The sequence below is a fragment of the Equus caballus genome, chromosome 14 (assembly GCF_041296265.1).
Source record: "Equus caballus isolate H_3958 breed thoroughbred chromosome 14, TB-T2T, whole genome shotgun sequence".
In the NCBI taxonomy this organism is placed as follows: domain Eukaryota; kingdom Metazoa; phylum Chordata; class Mammalia; order Perissodactyla; family Equidae; genus Equus; species Equus caballus.
This window is the reverse complement of record NC_091697.1, coordinates 108,606,554-108,627,954: the sequence shown is the minus strand read 5'-3', so window position 1 is coordinate 108,627,954 and position 21,401 is coordinate 108,606,554. Positions and strand designations below refer to the sequence as shown.

The window sequence follows — 21,401 nt, the reverse complement described above, 5'->3', positions numbered from 1 at the left end:
AGACAATTCTGGTGTATTGGGTGGAGAAGTGGCCCAATACCCAGAGGTAGGTGGTTTGTTTCCAACGTGACTTGTAAGCATCATTTCTCCTTTCACTGTGACTTTAGGACTTCCATCCAAACAGGATGGGAATTCACTCTGTTCAGGAAGACTCTACTGGAGAGTTCCCAATAATTCTGTTGGACATGGGCCAGGAACAGTGTGGAATCCCTGGTGCGCCTTTCACTTCTCCTTGGACATCAATCTGAGGCACTAATGACACTTCAAGTGTATCTCCTTAGGTTCTGGAGACGATGTCTTCGTTTTCTGTTGAGCATTTTGGTAGCAGTTGGATTAGCAAATGACCCATCAGCCCTCCTTGAGGTCAGGAGGATGCTACATGCTTGGGGAAACTGGGATCCTAGTGGGTCCCCTTGCCCCCTCATTTCTGCTATCTCTAGAGGCTCTAAAAACTCAACTACTAACCTTGGATAAACCGTAAGCAAGCAAAGGGAAATAACAGTGAATCCAAACTCCACAGGAGATGTTTCATTCCTCTTTCCAAGGGGTCAGGGAAAGCTTTTAGCATTCAGATTGAAGTTTTTCTTCAGATCTTAAAAATTTTCATCTAATACTTTTAAAATTATTTTCCTCCACTTGTTCTTTGCTCTTCATTTTGTGGGTGGTAAACTGAGAAACAATGTCAGTGAAGTCCATTTCCTCACTTCCCAACTTGGGGACTAGTGTCATTGTGTCTCCGACTCCCGAGGTACCTGCTGCCCTACTTCTTCGCCTCTCTCTTCCCTGCCCCTACAGTCCCCAAAGTTGTGCCATGTTTAGCCAATTATGAACAGAGTGGAAAAGCATGGGCCAGCTTACAGGTGAACCTACATTATACGCCAGCAGCAGAGGGAGACGGACATCATTACACCACAGTCCCTCTGAGCATCCTAAAACATGGTCGCAAAGGGAAACCTTCCCAGGGGGTGGACTACAGGCAATTAATTAGCTGTTAAGTTTTCAGGAGGGAAATATGCACTCAAGTTTGGACGTGCACTGATTTCGGGGCATTGGCTAACAGGTTGGTCTTTTGTTCAGGGATTTGAGATGAAAGAGACTGGGAAACTGATGACAGGGAGGTTTGGAGAAGAGGATGTAGACAGACTTCTTGAGGGGGCACAGGGCATGAAGATATCTGCATCCTACATAAATGCCCACTAAAGGGCATCCATTACAGAGACAGATCTCAGCAGTGTGGTGGATGAGATGACTCTTCCAGTAGATGTCAATCAACCTCTTTTGTCAGCCAACCTTGCTCCTGGGCCCATGAATAATTGAACATGAGTAAAGGGGTGGAGGCTATGGATTGGCTCAATATCATGAGCTTTCTTTCACCAAGGTTGACCTTGATTTGGCACATTCCCTGGAGTCTCGGGGGACAACTAATGGCATGTTGATTATATTAGACTCCTTTGATGATGGGTAAGTAATGTTTGTCTTTGTAGGGATAGAAAAACATTCTGGGTGCAGTTTATCTTTCCTTCCCCAACCACTTAGAGAATGGACTTTCAGAATACCTTAATCATCACCAGGGCATCCCACACAACATCACTGATGGCCAGGGAACAGATTTTACAGCAAAGGGAGTGTGGCAACAGGACCACCATTGGAATTCATGATTCTTGCTCCCTCCTCACCGTTCATAAGCAGCAGTCTTGATAGACTGAGGGAATGGCCTGCTGGAGGTTCAGCTATGCTGCAAGCAAGTATCCACACAATACTATGTGAGTGAACACCGCTTTCCTACAGCTGTCGTGTATGCCCTACACCCGCAGTCAGCATGTGAGGTTGTCTTCCCTATAACCTGATGCATGGGTCCAGGAACCATCATGCAAGATGAGGGTGTCCTCCCCACTATTATACACAATAGTCCAGTTGAAGAAGTTTGCTTCATGTCACTGCAAGTTTGGGCTTGGAGAACATAATGGTTGAGTACACGTGTCAACTTGGCTAGGCTACAGTACGCAGTTTTTGTTCAAAGGCCTGTGCAGATATTGCTGTGGAAGTATTTTTCAAGATGTGATTAACATCTAAATCAGTAGACTGAGTAAAGCAGATTGTTTTTCATAATGTGATGGATCACATCCTTCCAATGAAGGCCTTAAAAGACAAGACTGAGTTCCCCAAGGAAGAGGGAATTCTGCCTCCAGGCTGCCTTTGGACTCACGCTGCAGCATCGACTCCTGTCAGAATTTCTGGCTTCCTGGCCTGTCCTGCAGATTTTGAACTTGCCAGCCCCCACATCATGTGATTCAACTCCTTAAAATCAATCTCTCTTCTACACACACACACACACACACACACCCTTATTGGTTCTGTTTCTCTGGAGAAGCTTGATAATATAGTGGATTTGAAGATCTGGTACTGAAGGAGAGAATACTCCCACTAGAAAATATACACAGCCATATGATTTCTTTAAATTAGAAGCTACGACTGCCACCTGTTCTATTTGGGCTTCCTATGCCTGTAAATCATCAGACAGAGAATGAAGTCATTCTACCAGCAGGAATGATTAATCCTGATCACTATCAATAACTTGGATTGCCGTTACAGAATGTTACAAGGAGAAAGAATTGGGGGAAACTCCCACTACACCTTTGCTCAGGAGTCCTGGACAATGGAAAGATGCAATAACCCAAAAAGCCAAGACCTCGAGGACTCAAATCCCACATGAAATAACAAGGATGAAGGTATGGTTCACCTCATCTGGTAAAGAATCCCTGTCCAGCCACGATGCTGGAAGAAGGTTAGGGGATCGTGGATTAGGTGATGGAAGAAGCAGCCATGATTAGAAGTCCTATCTCATACTCATCGAGCATAGCGGGGACTGTGCCAGCTACATTTTATGTTAAATTATTACTCTGCTTCTATCCCACTAATTTGTGAAAAACACTGATAGTGACTAATATTTTAGACCTTGCTGAGCTTATCCCTGCATTGACATCACTCCTTAGCATTGTGGTAGCCAGAGGGAGCTCCCATGTTCGTGGAGTTGGAGATGCGAACTTTCACCTAATTCAGGACAAGGATTGAAACTGACGGCAAAGAGGATGGACTCCTTGCCACTCTAGATTCACTCTCCACTTTCTCCAACCTGCTCTGTGCTCCACCTGCATGGACTACACCAGTGGGCCCCTGGCCTTTAGTTGGTGGTTGAGTTTGGCCAGTGGGGTCCTTGCCACGAAGTAGCAGGATAGAGTAGTGTGAAGTCAACATATTGAGTCCCTATCTTTCCCCCAAGAGTGCCACATCTGGGTGTTCCTCTCCCCTGTAGACCATGACTCCTGTTAGGTACCCCTCCCCACAGAGCCCTTCTGTCCTTAGGTCCTGTAACTGATCCTGTCCTTTCCCCTTCTCCCACAAGTAGTAAAGGTTCCCACTGGAACCAGTCCAGGGAGATGTATGTCCCTTGCAGTTTTCCTTGAGTCTCCCACAACTTAGATAATTTTCTTTTTATTAAACTCTACTCAAATGACCTGCTTTGACATCTGATGGGATCCTGATCTATAGTTGATTAAAACCAGGTTCTCTGCCTCCAAATCCAGACACATCTCCATCCTACCTCACGACTCAGTGGTGGGATGGCAGTGGGCGGGCTAGCTGGAGGGAAGGTTTGGTTTACACCATCTTATTAACTCAGAGAGAAGGAGTACATGCCCTTTTTCTCACTTCAGAGGGAAAGTGAGTTCTGTGCTCTGGGTCTGACACCTGGGAACGGTTTGTAGGGAAGTGCAGGGTGATGCAACATGAAACAGAATTGATGAAACAAATACGTATGATGTGACATTTGTATGCAGGTGGATTTCATTTTCAAAGCAGATTGTAAAGCAAATTGAGCTTATCACAATGTGTTTCCCTCTCCAACTCCCAATATGTGGGTAATATTCGTAAAAAAGTTAAAATTATGGTAATATTTGTCCCAGTAATATGTATTCTTGGGAGTATCTTAAGAAAATAATTTAACAGAAGAAAGAAACCTACACCCATCACATAACATAGCAAAAAATAAAATAAAAATAGCCTCAATGTCTACAAATAAAAACAGTTGTAAATTAAGGAATATCCACTTACTGGAATGTTCTGCATTATTTTCAACGACGTCATGAAAGCCATGTGGATGCGAATCATTTTATGCCGTTTAATAAGGAAAGTGCACAAGAAGCAGCAGGGCGCCTTGAAACAGATGGCCTGGGTCACATGTGAGCTTCCCTGCATCCAGGCTCTGCTAGCTTGAGCCTCAGTTTCCTCAGTTATACCATGGGGATGATAACAGTACCAAAGTAATAGCTTTATTGTGAAAACTAAATGAGTGAAATCAGATAAATTTCCTATAAAAATGCCCACCAAGACTAAGCACTTGATATAAGTCCTATTTGATTGCTGTCAGTCTTATTAGTAAAGGAAATAGAAAGTTATGCCTAAACTATGCTAGTCCCCACTTCTGAATGAGAAAACGTGTGGAACTGGGTAGAAGAGAATAATTAAAATAAGGAGTATTTGGGTAGAATGTGGGTAACTTCATGGCTTCGTAAATTTTTAATAATTCTTTTCATTTTTACAGTAAATACATATTCGTATGAATTATCAGTTCTCATTTTCTACAGACATACAGACTCTTAACTTCCAAAAATGAAGCTGTCTAAGGAGCTAATAGTTGATAAGATTGAACCACTGTCAATACCAATACTCTATTTACATTTTATCCAAGAGCCAAATCTCTCAATATCTGCTGTATTAACCAAAAGAGAAGTCTGAGACACAATATGTGACATTTATGGTGTTTAATTCAGAAAAGTGGGGGAAAATTTTCTGGAGGCAGGAATTTGGGAAAAAATGACCATCTAAAGAATAACCATGCAAAACATTGTTGAAGTAGATGATTTTGTGGTTCCCCCCATTTACTGTAAGGCTCAAAACAAATAAAATGCCATCTTTTCTCTCTAATCAGAATTTTCTCTCTGGTCAGATTTTCCAGTCTCTAAAATGTCCACAATTATCAACTTCACAACACTGTTTTAAGCTTTAAATCAACAAAGCCAGCGACCGCTCCGTGAACTTGATTTCTCCATCCCAGGCTGGTGCTGTGAACTCGTTTTCATAACCTCCAGAAATAGGTCTCGCTGTAAGAATGAACGAACACACGCTTGGACATATGAAGAAGGTGAGCAAAGGTACCAGTGAGTGGGTGAAAGCATCCTAACAGTTCCCGGAATCAGATGGTCTCCAGCTGAACAGGAGCGTCGACAGTGCAGGGTCGTAGCTGAATCCATGCAGCACATTACCGACGAAACCGCTAACGGGCTGGAGTCGGACTCAGGGTTCTGCTCTTGAGATGTTTGCGTCTTCAGGTTCCTGCTCCTGAAGGGTACGGACTGTTCTTACTCTCAGCACTTCTGACTCCTAGTGTGGGAGATTTTCCTTCCAGTAACCAACTCCCTGCTCTGCAGAAACCAGACTGTCCACCTCTCCACTCCACCTGACACCAGTGCCCAGAGTCAGCACAGACCCCCCAGGTCCAAGGGCTCAATCCCACAGCAGCCCTCAGTTCAGAGGGCAGTCCCGAGTCCCAGGCTGCCACCCAGACTTATGACCAGCTGGCTCTAAATCAGGGGCCCCCATGACCCCTTCCTCAGCTTCCATGATTTGCTAGAACGTCTCACAGAACCCAGGGAAACGCTTAACTTTACTGGTTTATTGTAAAGGATGCACATGAACAGTCAGATGAAGAGGTACATGAGGTGAGGTCTGGAACGGTCCCTAGTGCAGGAGCTTCTGTCCCTGGGGGGTTTGGGGTGTGATATCCACCCAACCAGGAGGTTCTGCAAACCCCATCATTTAGGGGTTTTATGGAGGTTCCATTCTTAGACATGAACGACTAAATCACTGGCCATGGGTGAATGAACTCAACCTCCAGCCCCTCTCCCCTCCCTGAAGGTCTGGGGTGGGGCTGAAAGTTCCAACACTCTGATCACATGGATCCCCTGGCCACCAGTCCCCATCCTGAAGCCATCCAGAGACCCCACCTGGAGTCACCTCATTGCATAAATCAGGTAGGGTTGAAATGGGCTGTTATGAATAACAAAAGAAGCTCCTCTCCCCCATGTCACTGAGGAAACTCCAAGGGTCCTAGAAACTCTGTGCCATGAAACAGCACAAAGAACCAACATCTATTTCTTATTAAAGGCAAAGTGGAAGCAAGTCGACAGACAGATAGATCTAGGCTTAAATTCAGCATAAAACCTTAATAGCTTTGTAATTACCTAACCTTTATGAGGTTAATAATATCTACTTCACTGAGTCATTATAAGTAACGGATTAAAATGTAAAGGACTTCACAGAGATTAGGCACCTTCAACAGCAGACATTATTTAAACAATTAACACAATAATAGCAATTTGCAAGTATAACCATATAAACAATCAACATGACAATTAGCACCTATATTACATATATAACAATATAAACAACTAAACAAACATAGAAATGTTACAATTTTTAATGAAAAATAGGAACAGCAAATACTTTCTCTACACTTAGGCCTGAAAATGGTGGGTGAGCACATTCATCTCATGTTATCATCTTCCTTGAACTCAAGCAACATTGGAAGAGAAATGACATCTCAAAATATCCTGCCCCTAACATCTATTTTGATACCTTTAAACTTGTTCCTCTTCCCTAGTGACTACCGTCTCTAAATGTGCCCCCGTGTCCCCACAAAGCCACAGCTCTTCTCTAACACAAGGCGCCTCAGAGCCTTCTTCACGTCCCTGTTCCTCAGCGTGTAAATCAGGGGGTTCAGCATCGGGGTGACCACAGTGTAGAAGAGGGCCAGGAACTTGCCCCATTTGTGAGAGTTGCTCTTGGCCGGCTGGAGATACATGAAGATGATGCTCCCGTAAAACAGAGCCACGACTGCCACGTGGGAAGAGCAGGTGTTGAAGGCCTTTCTCCGCCCTTCTGCTGACCTGATCTTCAACACAGCACAGGCAATATGGCCATATGAGACCAGGATGAGGCCCAGAGGCAAGACAACAAAGATAAAGCTGGCCACGTACATCTCCACCTCATTAAGGCTGGTGTCCACACAAGCCAGTTGCATAATGAGGGGCATCTCACAGAGAAAGTGGTCAATGCGATTGTTCCCACACAGCGGCAGGAGCATGGTGAGTGTAGAGCCCACCATGCTGTTGATCAGACCCCCGAGCCACGAGATGAAGGCCAAGCTGAGGCAAAGCCATGGATGCATGATGATGGTGTACTGGAGTGGCCTGCAGATGGCAGCAAAGCGGTCATAGGACATGACTGCCAGGAGGACACATTCAGTAACCCCCAGCCAGTGTGAGATATAGAACTGGACCATACACCCTCCATAGCTTATGGTTTTCTGTGGTCCCCAGAGGTTGACCAGGAGTTGTGGGACGATGCTAGTTGTGAAGCTAATGTCCAGGAAGGAGAGATTGGCAAGAAAGAAGTACATCGGAGTGTGGAGGTGCACATCCACACAGGAGACCAGAATGATGGTGCCATTGCCCAAGAGAGACACCACATAAAACCCCAAGGCAAGGACGAAGAGGATAGTTTCTAGCGAGGGTCGTGAAGAGAAGCCCAGGAGTACGAAGACTTCTGGAGAACTTGCATTGGCTATTTCCATGACCACATGCAGCTGGGGGTGGGACAAAAAGGCCACCTGTGGGTGAATGGAGGCACAGGATGTGAGGCATGAAGAGATTATATCAGTTAGCACATTTTCCACATGAATTTATCCCCAGTGTTCTCGAATGCATCCTCCCAGCTGCTCCACGGATGATGTTGCATCACCTCCTCAAGGCCAATGTGTACTGTTGCTAAAGGGCAGGGAGCATGCGTAGCCTGGGGAAATAGACATTCATGCAAAATCCCTGGCATTGATTGCTACTGAAGTATTACTTTGGGAGCAACATCTGCAGTCAACCTAGGTGTTTAGTGCTGAGGATTTGTAGGGTAGAGGATGGCGTTTCATGTGATGAAACACTGCACAGCATTGAGATTGTGCTTCTTCTCCTCTCAGTCAATGGCCACATGGAGTCCACCTTGATATTCCTCTTTCTCTCAGATCCCACGCTCATCACAAAATGTTGCTTTCTCATTAAATACATCCAGATCGCATCACTGCTCACCAGCTCTGCTCCTCCCCCTGGCCCATGGCGCCATCATCTATCACCCGAATTATGGAGCTAATATCCTGACTCGTCTCCCCACATCCCTGTCACGTCCCTTCACAGTATTCTCAGCACAGTAGCCAGAAGGTCACATTAGACATGATGTGACCATCTTGCTCCACAGCTCCACACCCCCATGTCCTGGAACAAGGCTTGCAGGGCTTTCCCCGAAGACATGCACACGCTCATTTTCCCACCTCCTTCGGGGTGTTTCTAAAAGCCACCTTCAGTGAGCCCTCCCTCACGGTGTTATATAATGTTGAGAACCCTCCAGCTCTCTTCTCCTCTTTCCCTGCTTTACATTTATTCACAGGACTTATCACCATAGAACATGTGTTGTTCTAATTTATCATGTCTGTTTCCTGTCTCTCTCACTGGAGTAGAAGTTCCATGGAGCCATGGCCTTCAGTCTAACTTGTCGACTTCTGCTTCCCAGTGCTGGGCCCAGTGTCTGATACAGAAGTCCCTTCATCAACAGTCATTGAACAGGCACATTGTGAAACAGGTTGTTAGAATGGTATGTGGTCCTGGTGGATGCAGGACTGGAGAAATGTGAAGCCATTGTTAGGGACACGCAGGGCAATCTCGCAGTGTGTCATCAGGAAAGAACTCTTGGAACCGTCGGAGTCCTGCATAGGTGACCAGACTATCCCTTTGTCCAATACAGGAGGAAAAAAGCAAATCGTGACCCAGCAGGACAAATAGTCAAGCCAGAAGCCCCCGTAGAGGAAAATGCACAATCTCAGTCTGCTTCAGATGCTCCTGAAAAGTTCTGGAGCCTTTCTGCGAAAAACATTAATTTTTTTGTTCTATATCTTTTGAAAAGAAGGATGAATTCATTATAATTAGTCTATGCAGAGGTGAGGAACAGAGCAGCTATAAAGTCAACTGTTAACCCTTTTAAAATCCCAGGGAGTGAAACTCATCCATCTCTATACCTGAAAGTTGCCCAAGCAAAATGAGCTTGCACACATGTACATTGTCAGTGTTGTAAGATACTTGCACAGTTTCCATTGTGCATATGTAGGAATGGGGCTCCGAGAGCATCAGACATTTGCCAAAATCCGTGCATAGAAGTTGTACCGGTATGGACTTTACGGAGCCAGAATGCTGAGACAGTCTTCTGATTTGCATGTAGCCGACCACGAAGGCACTGATGCTCTGAGAAAGCACAGGGGATGGATGCTGGGTATCCAAATTGGACAGCACGGAGAGATGACAGAACATGGGTGGTTCAGAATGTGGCTGTGGGAGAGGAGAAGTGAACGGGGATAGTTCTGTGCAACTGAGTCATGGCACAATAAAGTGACTGCCCCGCACTGAGGGTCACCTCAGATGAGCTGATGAGCACATAGAAAAGGAAAAGGCTGATCTGAAGCTGTGTCATCCCCTGTGGGTGCACGTGTCCCCTCTGTGGAGATACGGGAAGTGTGTTACTCACACATGAAGAGGACGCATGAACGTCACCAAGAGATGGGGACCTCCAGTTTTGCCATGAGGTAGTACTTTAGTAGAATTCTTGAGCAAATGAGCCCTTTGTAATGATCTGATCTCTTTCTAAAAATGTTTAATGGCTTACCCAGAGCTGCTCAGGAAATGTACTGGAGCTACACCCGAGACAGCCAGATTCTTAGAACAAAAATAATATTCTCAGCAAAGGAAGAGGTTTGCTCATCCACAGAGATTCACCAAAACTGTCACAGTGCAAATCCTTCTTCAAGATGTGACCCCATCTCTAGTCCTGGGACATTACGATAAAGAATGAGAGCCTAGTGACAGTTGGGGAAATGTCTTGAGTTCAACTTTCACAAGTCAATTATGCAGTCACAAACTCTACCCCTGAATGCAGGCGACCAGCTAGAATGCCAAAGATCCCAAGAAGAACAAATCAGATTATTCAAATAGATCAGTGCTCCTCAACCTGAATTGGGATTATCAGAAATTCTGGGGTCCCAGTGTGTCTTAAATACCACGAAAAACAAATAAACAAACCAAGAACATCACTTACTGATGGCGAGCTAGCAGCAGTATCTCCCTGTCTGCAGGGGGGAATGTTGTACATTGGGCACCATTTCATTTCAGGGATTGATACGATCAACAAATGCAGTACACGTGGCATTAAAAAGTAGGAGAGTAGCCATGGGATTCAGGAAGCCCTAAAAATATTGGCGATCACCAAGTCATCAGTGCCCACCGGCTAGATCCTGTTCAAATGCATGTCTGAAGGACACATTCTCAAGTTTAAAATCAGAATAGGCTTAAATTAGGAAGAAGCACTTATTTTTCCCTGAGGAAACTGTTAGCAGAGGAGTGAGGGCAGCTCACAGTGTTTCCAGCATAAGAATATATGCCAACCTCAAAGGACCAGTGTGTCATACAACCCTTACAGCCACAAGACATTCATCTTATCCCCTGGAGCCTTCAGGAGGGACACTGAGGGTGATGATGTATCAGGAGAGTGAAATTGGAGGGAAAGAAGCTTTGGGGATTTTTTTTCCCAATTGAATAATTACAATTTCATTGTAGTTTCTGTACACACAGAATTGATCCTTCTTATGAATAAAACTTTACTTTTGGTTCTTATAGTGCCAAAGTTGTTTACAAAACTTAAGAATCAGGTCTCTCTATGCAAAGATTTATCATGTGATGAGGGAGAGAGCCTCAAATATTTGCTCACTGACAGTAATTTTGGCACATGCCGTTATAGGTTTTTAAAAAAATCCAATCATTTTATTATTGGTGTACACCACAGTGATGAACTAACATTTTCCTTAAGAGTGATATGGATCCTGATATCAGTTTCCCCACATTAAACCCAGCATATATGGGATCAAAACCAAGGCACTCTTTCCCTGCTTACTCCCTGGCTTCCTGGCTCCAGAATCCACTGTCCTCCATGGAGACAAGTAGCCAAGGACAAGCACCTGGATTCATTATCTCCTCCCCACAGAGAGATACAGGCTGGTGGGAAAGCTGCTGACCAGCAAGGTCAAGGGCTCCCTCCTCTCTGCAAGTAGTCTCAAGGCCAAACACAGGCTGGTGGGAAAGCTGCAACCAGGAAGGCCATATGCTGCCCTTCCCCTACCTAAAATCCCAAATAAAAACCCTCCCTTTTAGCTTTTCCGGGAGTTTGGGATTTAAGCGTTAGCTGCCCTTTCTCCTTGCTCAGCACTGTGCAATAATAAAGTCCTGCTTTCTTCCACTGCACCCGGTGTCAGAGATTGACTTGCTGCTTAACAGGTGAGCGAACTCACTTCAGGTTCGATATCAACAGAATGAGTTTATTTTTACACATAACATGTAAATTTACCATCATAACCATTTTGAAATGTGCAAGTCAGTGAGATTAAGAGCATTCACGAAATAGTGCAGCCATCACCACTACCCAGCTCCAGAACTTTCCATCCCCCCGAAAGCACCCTTAAGCTGTCACTTGCATTTGCCGTCTTCTCCGGCCCCAGATTTCTGGTTTCTGTCTCTATGGATTGGCCTACTTTGATATTCCACATAAATGACATCATACAGTTCGTGGCCTTTTGTGTTTGGCTTCTTTTATTATGATAATGTGTTCTAGGCTCCTCTGTGTTGTGGTGAGTGTCAGAGCTTCATTCCTTTTGTATAATGTTCCACTGCATGACCATGATATTTTGTTTCTCTTGATGGACATTTGGCTTATTCATGGACATTCGGGTTGCTTCCACATTTTGGCTACTGTGAGTAGAGCTGCTATGAACATTTGTCTACAAATTTTGCTTGAACACCTGTTTTCAGATATTTTAGGTATACACCTAGGAGTGGAATTGCTGGGTCATATGATAATTCTATGTTAACTTATTGTGGAACTAATAAACTTTTCCAAACTTTTTCACAGTGAATGCACCATTTTATATTCTTGTTTTATTTTGGGATTTTTTTTTTTTTTTTTTGAGGAAGATTAGCCCTACGCTAACATCTGCTGCCAATCTTCCTCTTTTTTACTGAGGAAGACTGGCCCTGGGCTAACATCCGTGCCCATCTTCCACTACTTTATATGTGGGACGCCTGTCACAGCGTGACCTGACGAGTAGTGGGTAGGTCTGGCCCAGGATCCGAACTTGTGAGCCCCGGGCCGCCCAAGCGGAATGTGTGAATTTAACCGCTGTGCCACTAGGCTAGCCCTCCATTTTACATTCTTGCAAGGACTGTATGTTCCAACTTCTCCAAATCCTCACCAAGACTTGTTGTTTTCTACTTTTTAAGAAAAAATATGGCCATCCTAGTAGGTGTTGAGTGGTATCTCATCACAGTTTTGGTTTGTATTTTCCTGAAAACGATTGATGTTGTGCATTTTTTAAAACATTTTTCTATTTATTTATTTTCCATACATTATGATTTTATTTATTTATTTTGTTTGAGGAAGATTAGCCCTGAGCTAACATCTGCCAATCCTCCTCTTTTTGATGAGGAAGCCTGGCCCTGAGCTAACATCCATGCCCATCTTCCCCTACTTTATATGTGGGATGCCTACCACAGCATGGCTTTTTGCCAAGTGGTGCCATGTCCACACCCAGGATCCGAACTGGAGAACCCGGGGCCGCCAAGAAGAGGAACGTGCAAACTTAACCGCTGTGCCACCGGGCCGGCCCCTCGTTGTGCATAGTTTTATGTGCTTTTTGTCACATTTATATCGTCCTTGGAGAAATGCTTATTCTTTGTCCACTTTTAATTGTTTTGTGTCTTTTTTTGTTGTTGAGATACAAAGTCTTTATATATTCTAATTACTAGACCCTTTTCACATAAATGATTTGCAAATATTTCCCCAATCTGTGTTGTCTTTTCACTCTTCTGATAGTGTTCTTAGATGAAAAGAAAGCTTTATTTTAAAATTTTGACGAAGTTCAATTTATCTATTTTTCTTTTGAATGTCATATTTAGGGAACCATTTCAAATCAGAGGTCACTAAGTTTTTCCTCTGTGTTTTTTCTGAGTTTCATAGTTTAGCTCTTCTATTTAGGTCCTTTTAGAGTTATTTTTTTAATATGGCCTAAGATAGGGGTTCCACTGCATCGTTTAGCAGATGCATACCCACTGCCCCAGCACCATTTGTTGAAGACACTGCTCTTTCCCCACTGCAGGGCTCTGGCACTCTCCTCTAGCATCAGTTGACCACAGAATATGAGTTTACTTCTGTGCTTCCCGTTCTGTTCCACTGAGATACACATCTATTGTTATCACACTTTGGTTACTGCTGCTCTGGAGCAAATTGTGAAATCGGGAAGTGTGAGTCCTCCAGCTCAGTTGCTCTTTGTCAATATCGTTTTGCTATTCAGGGTCCCTTGCAATTCCATATGAATCTGAAAATTGGGTTTTCCAATTTCAATAAAAGAAGAAGCCAGTGGGATTTTGATAGGCATTGCATTGACTGCACAGACCACTGGGGCAGCACCGCCATCTCAACCTTCCCATTAGTCTTTCCCACTCGTGGACGCGGGATATCTTTCTATTTGTGGAGGTCTTCCTTAATTTCTCTCAGCAATATTTTGTGTTTTCACTGTGCAAGTTCTGAGCTTTCTTGGTCAAGTTTATTCTTAAGTGTTTTGTTTCTTCAGTGTTAATGTAAATGGAATTCCTTTGTTACCTTTTCAGATTGTTTATTGCTAGATACAGAAATACGACTGAAGTTTGTGTTTGCTCTAGTGTCCTGTAACCTTGATGAATTCATTTATTAGCTTTAACAGCTTTGCGGATATTCAGGATTGCATATGTGAAGACCATGTCGTCTGTGAACTGAGAGAGTTTTCCTTCTCCCTGTGCATTTCGGAAGTCTTTTGCTTTGGAAGAATTTGCTTGCCTCATTGCTTTGGCTGGAACATACCGCACAATGTTGAGTAGAAGTGGTGAAAGTGGGCATCACTGTCATGCTCCTGACTTTAGAGGATAAGCTTGTAGTCTTTCACAACGGAGTATGACATTAGCTGTGGATTTTTCATATATGGCCTTTACCATGTTTAGGAATTTCCCCTGTTGAATTAAATCAATTGCTTTTTGTATGTTGAGCCAGCCTTGCATTTCTGGGATAAATCTCACTTGGTCATGGTATGTAATCCTTTTAATATGCTGCTGGATTTCGTTTGCTAGAATTTTGCTGGATTTTATGTGTATATTCATAAACTATATTGATCTGTAAGTTTCCTTAATGTCTCTATCAGACAGCAATGTACTTTCATGTGTCCTGTGGAATAACTACTACTTTGCTGGATGATATTTCTTATTCTTCTAGCAAGAGCCCCTAACTGCACCATGATTAACTCACTCTTCAATGTGTACAGTAGAAAGAGCCTTGAGCGGCATCTTTACTAAGAATTTGACCTTTGAAATCAGTCAGGGCTGGGTTTGTACATTGCGCTGGCGCTAACTTGTTTAGGCTGTTAGTTAAGCCTCTTAGATTTACTTGCTTTCAGTTTTTTCATATATATTTTAAAGGGTTTCCAGATTTTGTTCTACTCCTTAAGCTCTGTGAAGCTAAGACCTGTGTCTGTCATAGTTACTATTATATTCCCTATTGTCCCAGTACATGCCTTGATGCTTGGCATGTTGACAACATCCAATACTTATTTATTATTACTATAAATTTCAGGTGTGATATGATTATATTCCGATTTCTGTGTAGATTCCATCATGTTCACGACCAGAAGACTAATTACGATCCATCACCACACACATGTGCCTAATCACCCCTTTATTATTATTACTATTAATCAGTGAGTGAATGACTGTGGACCCTGTCTATTAATCAGTAGAAAACGGCTGTTTTCCAGGTTTATGGAGACGTAATAGGCTTACAACATTGCACAAGTTTAAGGGGTTTCAGCACGTGTTTTATCCCAACACCACCATGCAATTCTCCACCCCAGCTGGGTACGTGTCCTACGACTCAAGTAAATTCTGACACTTCCCCTGGCTGTGGGCTGCGGACCCACCCTTTCTCCATTCCCACTCTGCTTCTCTCCAGACCACTGCCCACTAACTGGCATTCTATGTGCTGCTTTCCTTCTCTTTACATACGTGCCCCCTTCTTTCAGGATGTCAGCGCATGAAGGTAGTAGTTTCTTGTTCACTTTGCTCCCTCCTGCATCCCCAGCTCCCAGAACGTGCATTAAGCAGCATCTATAAATGTACTGAATGCACTGAAGAGTGCAGGACAGTGGCCACTAGGGGGATGCCAACAGCCCACGGAAGCAGGAATTCCCACCCTGCTGCAAACAGGCAGCCTTTTCCACAGCTTGTCCACCCCAGAGCCGAACAAGCCTGCTGGAAAAGACAATCAGCTTGACCGTGGTGACCATTTCACAACATATGCATCTATCAAAACATCACGCTGCACACCTTAAATATATGCAATCTTTTTGTTAATCGTATCTCAATAAAGCTGGAAAAATAAAAAAAGAGAGATAAGATCTAACTCTGGGTTCTGCACTTTGTTGTTTTCTCTTCACCTATAACCCTTCACAATCACCCTGCTCCCAAATGCTTGTCATTCACATGTCTTCTGTCACCAGCTATAGAAAAAAAAATCAAGAACCTTGAGAACTTGTAATGACTTGCATAAGGTCATTCTTATACATCCTCCAATTCTGCATAGAAGTCATTGAGTTACGGAACATTAACACTGTAAGAGAAACTGATTCCTTCAGAGGAGAATTTGTTTTTCCCTAAAGACACTGACATTACTTTAAGTGATAATTATATTATCTGATTTTTTTCATTCATACATTCCTCGAAGAGCTATGAGATGGGGCTGGCCCAGTGGCATAGTGGTTAATTTTGCGTGCTCTGCTTCGGTGGCCCCTGGTTCCTGGGTTTGGATCCCGGGTGCGGACCTATACACCACTTGTCAAGCCATGCTGTGGCAATGTCCCACATACAAAGAAGAGGAAGATGGGCTTGGATGTTAGCTCAGGGCTAATCTTCCTCGCCAAAACAAAACACACACAAAAAACGGTGTAGTCATGGTTTTATCTTACAATATATTGTTTTATAATTAAAATACTACGATTTTTTGGTAGAAGTCTTTAATTCATAAATTTGTTTCCTATTAAAGCTATTAAAACCAAAAAAGTGCACTTTGTAAGTTAGAGCAATGCATCTCGTATTTCTAGCCACAGAGCTACTCAGAATCTGAGTTTCTGTGTGCATCACTGAGCAAAGCAGTAACTGTGGCCGCCCCTGTGCTGTGGGTCGCATTAGCTGTGGTAGAACACTGAGGACCATGTCAGCTGTTCATTGTTTGTTGGTGTATTTCAGAGTCTCGTCATGCCCCATGTGGGGCAGGCACTCAACGCCCAGGATGGCTAACGCTAAGGTAGGCATCCCAAACAGAGGGGCTCAAGTGGAAAAGGAGGTCTCTTGCATTAGGACGCCGTGCATGCAGAAAATAAACGGTGGCTTCCCATCGGACCCACTAATTAGAAACACACAGACACACACTCCAAATCTGCCTGCAGATTTGAAACCTGGCTGCTTCATAAAATGGGAAATCCTTAGGTAAATAGTGGCAGGGATTTCTATTTTTAAGGATGGTGATGGACTCTTAGAAAAGAGGGAAAGACAAACTAATATCCAGTAAATATGCTGGTTGTTTTCCATAGTGTATGTAATTCAATATAATTTAGAAGAAAATGCATGCTAGTGTCGTATTTTCACGTGAAGTAACTCCTGTGGAACAGTGCTGGCCCAGGGAACAGCACGTGGGGGCTGGCTTACGTCCTCTCCCCGTGGGAGGAAAGGGCGCAGAAACCTCCAAGTGGCTCGTTAGTTCTGGCACGTACATTTGGTTCCAGACCTTCCATTTTTTATCATTTGCACTTTGAGAATCCATCACACCTGAGAGAGAAAAGCGAATTGCTCTGTAAGTCTGAGGTTTATGCAAACCGGAAACTTTCAGCATCCATAAAATCCTCTAGTTTTACCTGTTGCATACTCCAGAAGGGAGCAGATTGTTTAGCATTTCAAATTATTCGAGACTACAGCCTGAAACGAGCTGTTACCTCAGCCTCTTGTCACCCTGGGACGTCAAAGCCTCCAGTGGATGAGGAATGCATCAATTTGGCAAACGAAGACTTTTAATTCAACAACTATTGGCCTAAATTTATTAAAACACTCCACATATTCAAAAGAAAATCACAGAGAAGGATACGTAGAGTATGCGGGGAATTTACAGATAGAAATCTCCTCAGATAATCAGAGGAGGAGTGCTTGTCCCTCATCAGCGGGGGGCGAGCGGCACTGGAGCTGAGAGGAGACACAGCTTCGCACCCGCTGCTCCGTCTGCAGCCGGAGCCGCCCCCTCTCCCAGCAGGGGACGCGCTGCCACCCAGAACATCAGAACACAAGTGCCAGGAGGTGACTCCTGCTGCCTTCCATCCATTGTCCCCTACAGATCGAAGAAGCACACTGTTAACTTTTCTTTCTTTGTGTTTGTGCTGAGTGACTGGGAGTGACAAGCAGTGACGGAAACTGTGGGCATTGACTTGCTAGGACTTCTGGAACAAAGTACCTCGGACTGGGTGTTTAAGCAACAGAAATTCATTTCTCCCAGTTCCGGAGGGCAGAAGTCCTAGAGCAAGGTGCCCTCAGGGTGGGTGTCTCCTTGTCCTGTGGACAGGAGCCCTCTGTCTGTGTCCACGAATGCTCTCCTCTGTGGGTGCATGTCTCAAATGTCGCCCTGTCAGTCAAAATCTCCTCTTTTTATAAGGACATCAGTCGCATTGGCTTAGGACCCACCCCAAGGCCTCATTGTAACTCAATCACCTCTTTAAAGATCTATTTCCAAATACGGTCACGTTATAAGGTACCAGGGTTAAGGCTTCAACATATGTATCTTTGGGGGGACACAATTCAGCTCCATGACACTGTGATTCCATGTTCAATGTCTTAAGAGGAAAACAAGTTAGTTAAGTTAGTTCTTTTTTTCTTTATTGAAGAATGATTGACAAATAAACATAGTATATGTTTAACACATACAACGTTACGTTTTGAGACAAACGCATTGTGAAATGATGCCCCCAGTCAAGCTGATTCACCCATCCTTCACCTCACACATCTGCCTTTGGTGTGTGTGTGAGAACATTTAAGATCTACTCTCTTAGCAGATTTCAAGCACACAGCACTGTATCATTAACTAGAGTCGCCATGCTGTGGGTTTTCCCCAGAACCTCCTCATCTTACAACTGAAAGCTTGTCCCCTTATTCTTCAGTTAGCTCTGATGAGAACTAAGCCTCCTATTTATGCAGGCAACACAGAAACGGTGATGTCCCAGAGGCCACCTCTCAGCCCAGCACGTCACCTCTTACATTCCTTCCAGACACCCAGCCATTCTGGGTACCAGAGGAAATGAACTTCACGCAGACAGATGCGTGGTGTGTGTGTGCACAGGTGCAGACACTCACACACAAACACACCTGTAATGTTCACCTGGCACCTTTGCTGAAATGCAGACTCAGCATCTGCCCATGATTCTGTCCGTCTGCAGAACCCCCAAAATACTCTGATGCAAAAACCCCAGCAGAGCACCTCGGTGCTTTGGGAAAAGTAAAAGCAGGACACCACTTGGCTCAGTTAATCATTTGATTGCTTTGCTAAACTGACAAGGTTCTTGCTGAATTAACTGAGGTTCAATGTGGGGATGCGGAGGAACCTCCACACCGTTTCCCACGGCGGCTGCACCTGCCTACACTCCCATCAGCCGTGCACAGTGCTCCCTTCTCTCCACATCCTCGCCACCACTCGTTGTCTCTCGTCTTTTGGTAACAGGCGTTCTAGCAGGGGTGAGGTGCCGTCTCCTTCTGGTCTTGCTTTGCATTTCCCTGATGATCGTGATGCTGACACCTGTTCCTGTCCCTGTTGGCCAACGCCCGCACTTTCACATCCACTGCAGCAACCACCACAATATTCATGAAAACCAAATGTGGAAACAACCTAAGTGCTTGTTGACAAATGGATGGATACAGAAAATGTGGTGTATATATACAACGGAATATTACTCAGCTACAAAGAAGGAAATCCTGCCGTTGCTGACAACACGGGTGCAACTAGAGAACATCGTGCTTTCCAGAGGAAAATAAATATTACACGATCTCACTTACATGTGGAATCTAAAAAATATCCCCACAAGCTCCAGAGGAGAATCAATTAAGCTAATTATAAAATTCCTTAGCATGAAATAATAATAACAATAGTAAATATAATGATTATCATCAACCAAGCAATTTGGGGGAGAAAAAAACTTTTCTTCCATCCTCTTAAGTTCAGTAACCGGCAGCCTGTGAATTAAACTGGCAACAGACAGATCAACAGAAGAAAAGGCATATAAATTTACTAACTTTTAGTTTCACATGCACGAGGGCAGCACAGAAAGAAAGTGACTATCCAAAGGAGTAGTGAGATATTAGAGCTTATCTACCATCTTAGCAGGAGGAAGGGAGGGGACAGAGGCCACTTATGAGAGAGCAAGTGATTTTTAGCAAAGATAAATGGGCCCTTAGGAGAACAGAAGGGAGATATGATAGCAGGTGACAATGTCTGTCTGGGTGTGGTGCTGACTTCTCCTCTCCTCTCCTGTGATGGGTCCCTTGTGGATGAAACTCCCAGGGAGGGGATTTATGATAAATTAGGGGTGTTTTTTTTAACGCTTTTTTTTTTTTGGTGAGGAAGATTGGCCCTGAGCTAACATCTGTTGCCAATCTTCCTCTTTTTCTTTTTTTTCTCCCTAAAGCCCCAGTACACAGTTGTATGTCCTGGTTGTAGGTCATTCTAGTTCTTTTATGTGGGATGCCCCCACAGCATGGCTTGAAGAGCAGTGTGTAGGTCTACGCCCAGGGTCCAAACCAGCGAACCCTGGGCTGCCTAAGAGGAATGTGTGAACTTAACCACACAGCCACGGGACCAGACCCCAACAGTCAAGTTCTTTTGGTTAGCCATCAGTAGTGGAATTAAAGTCTTGCCCTTTTCCAGTCCGTTCATGCTTGTGTGGGCTGAGGGGGCGTCAAAGAGGCTGAGAAAACCGGAACTGTGGTGATGCCACATCTCCATTGTTGAGCGTCTGGGGCCCAGTGGGGACCCACTTAGTTAGGCGTTTGGGGATGGATGAGTTCATTTGTGAGAAGTCAGAAAAGAGAAAGAACGGTTTATTGCGGTGGTTCTCCAATTTAGCAACAGGAGGACGCCACCCCAGAGTCTCTGATGCAGCAGGTGTGAGCGGGGACCTGAGAATCTGCATTCCTAACAGTCCTCAGGTGGCGCGCATGCCTTTGGTCTGGGACCCCCGCCTAGTGCCTTGCTGCTCAAGGGACCAGCGGGAGCGACAGCACCTGGAAGCTTGTTAGAAAGCGGAGGGCTGAGCCCAGTCTGACGAAATCGGGCTGTGCATTTAGTGGGTCCGCGGAGGGTGGGTACCGACGCGAAAGGTTAGGAAGCGGGGCTTTGGGGCACAGCCCTCAGCCGTGAATTCGGTGAACCACAAACCCAGCAAGGGGCGAGCGCTCCTCTGCCTCAAACACATCTCCTCGGGCTTAAGACGGAAACAAAACAGTCACACAAGATTGAGAACTGATCGTAAGGCGCTCGAGACCCCGAGCTCCGCGGACGGCTGGCAGTAACTTAAGCTCCTCAGCCTTGGGATCCTCACTGGGGGGAAAGGAGCTGGAGGCAGGAGCCTGCGGGGTCTGAACTCAGCGAGCGCCTTCCCCCTCGGAGGGAGGAGGAGGAGGAGGAGCAGCGCCGCCCGCGGGCCGGGCCGTCGCAGGAGACCGGGGACCACCCTGCGCCCCGCCCCGCTCCGGAGCACCCGCCGTCCCTGCCAGAGGCAGCCCCGCGGGAGGAGGTGGGAAGGTCGGGCAGCCGGGTCTGCGGGCCTCCCTGCCCTGCCCTTTCCTTCCCTGCCTCCCCCCTCCCCCGCCCTCCCCTCCCCTCCTCCCCCCTCCCCCGCCCTCCCCTCCCCTCCTCCCCCCTCCCCTCCCCTCCCCCTCCCCTCCCCTCCCCGCCCCCCTCCCCCCTCCCCTCCCTTCCCACTCCCCCCTCCCCTCCCCTCCCCCTCCCCCCTACCCCCTCCCCTCCCCTCCCCCCTCCCCCCTCCCCTCCCCTCTCCCCCCTCCCCTCCCCGTGTGGCGTCTGAACAGCTGCGCCCT

The 21,401-nt window shown here is 45.3% G+C and overlaps 1 protein-coding gene across 1 annotated transcript; it reads right to left on the bottom strand.

Moving 5' to 3' along the window:
• Positions 1–6,730: 6,730 nt before the first annotated feature.
• OR2C3D (olfactory receptor family 2 subfamily C member 3D) lies at positions 6,731–7,690 on the bottom strand. Its single transcript, XM_001495787.5, has one exon. The coding sequence runs from the start codon at positions 7,688–7,690 to the stop codon at positions 6,731–6,733; it is 960 nt and encodes a 319-aa protein (XP_001495837.5).
• Between the last annotated feature and the right edge of the window lie 13,711 nt (positions 7,691–21,401).

Coding starts and splice junctions, on each gene's coding strand:
- OR2C3D (XM_001495787.5), bottom strand. CDS start 7,690: ATGGAAATAGCCAATGCAAGTTCTCCAGAAGTCTTCGTACTCCTGGGC.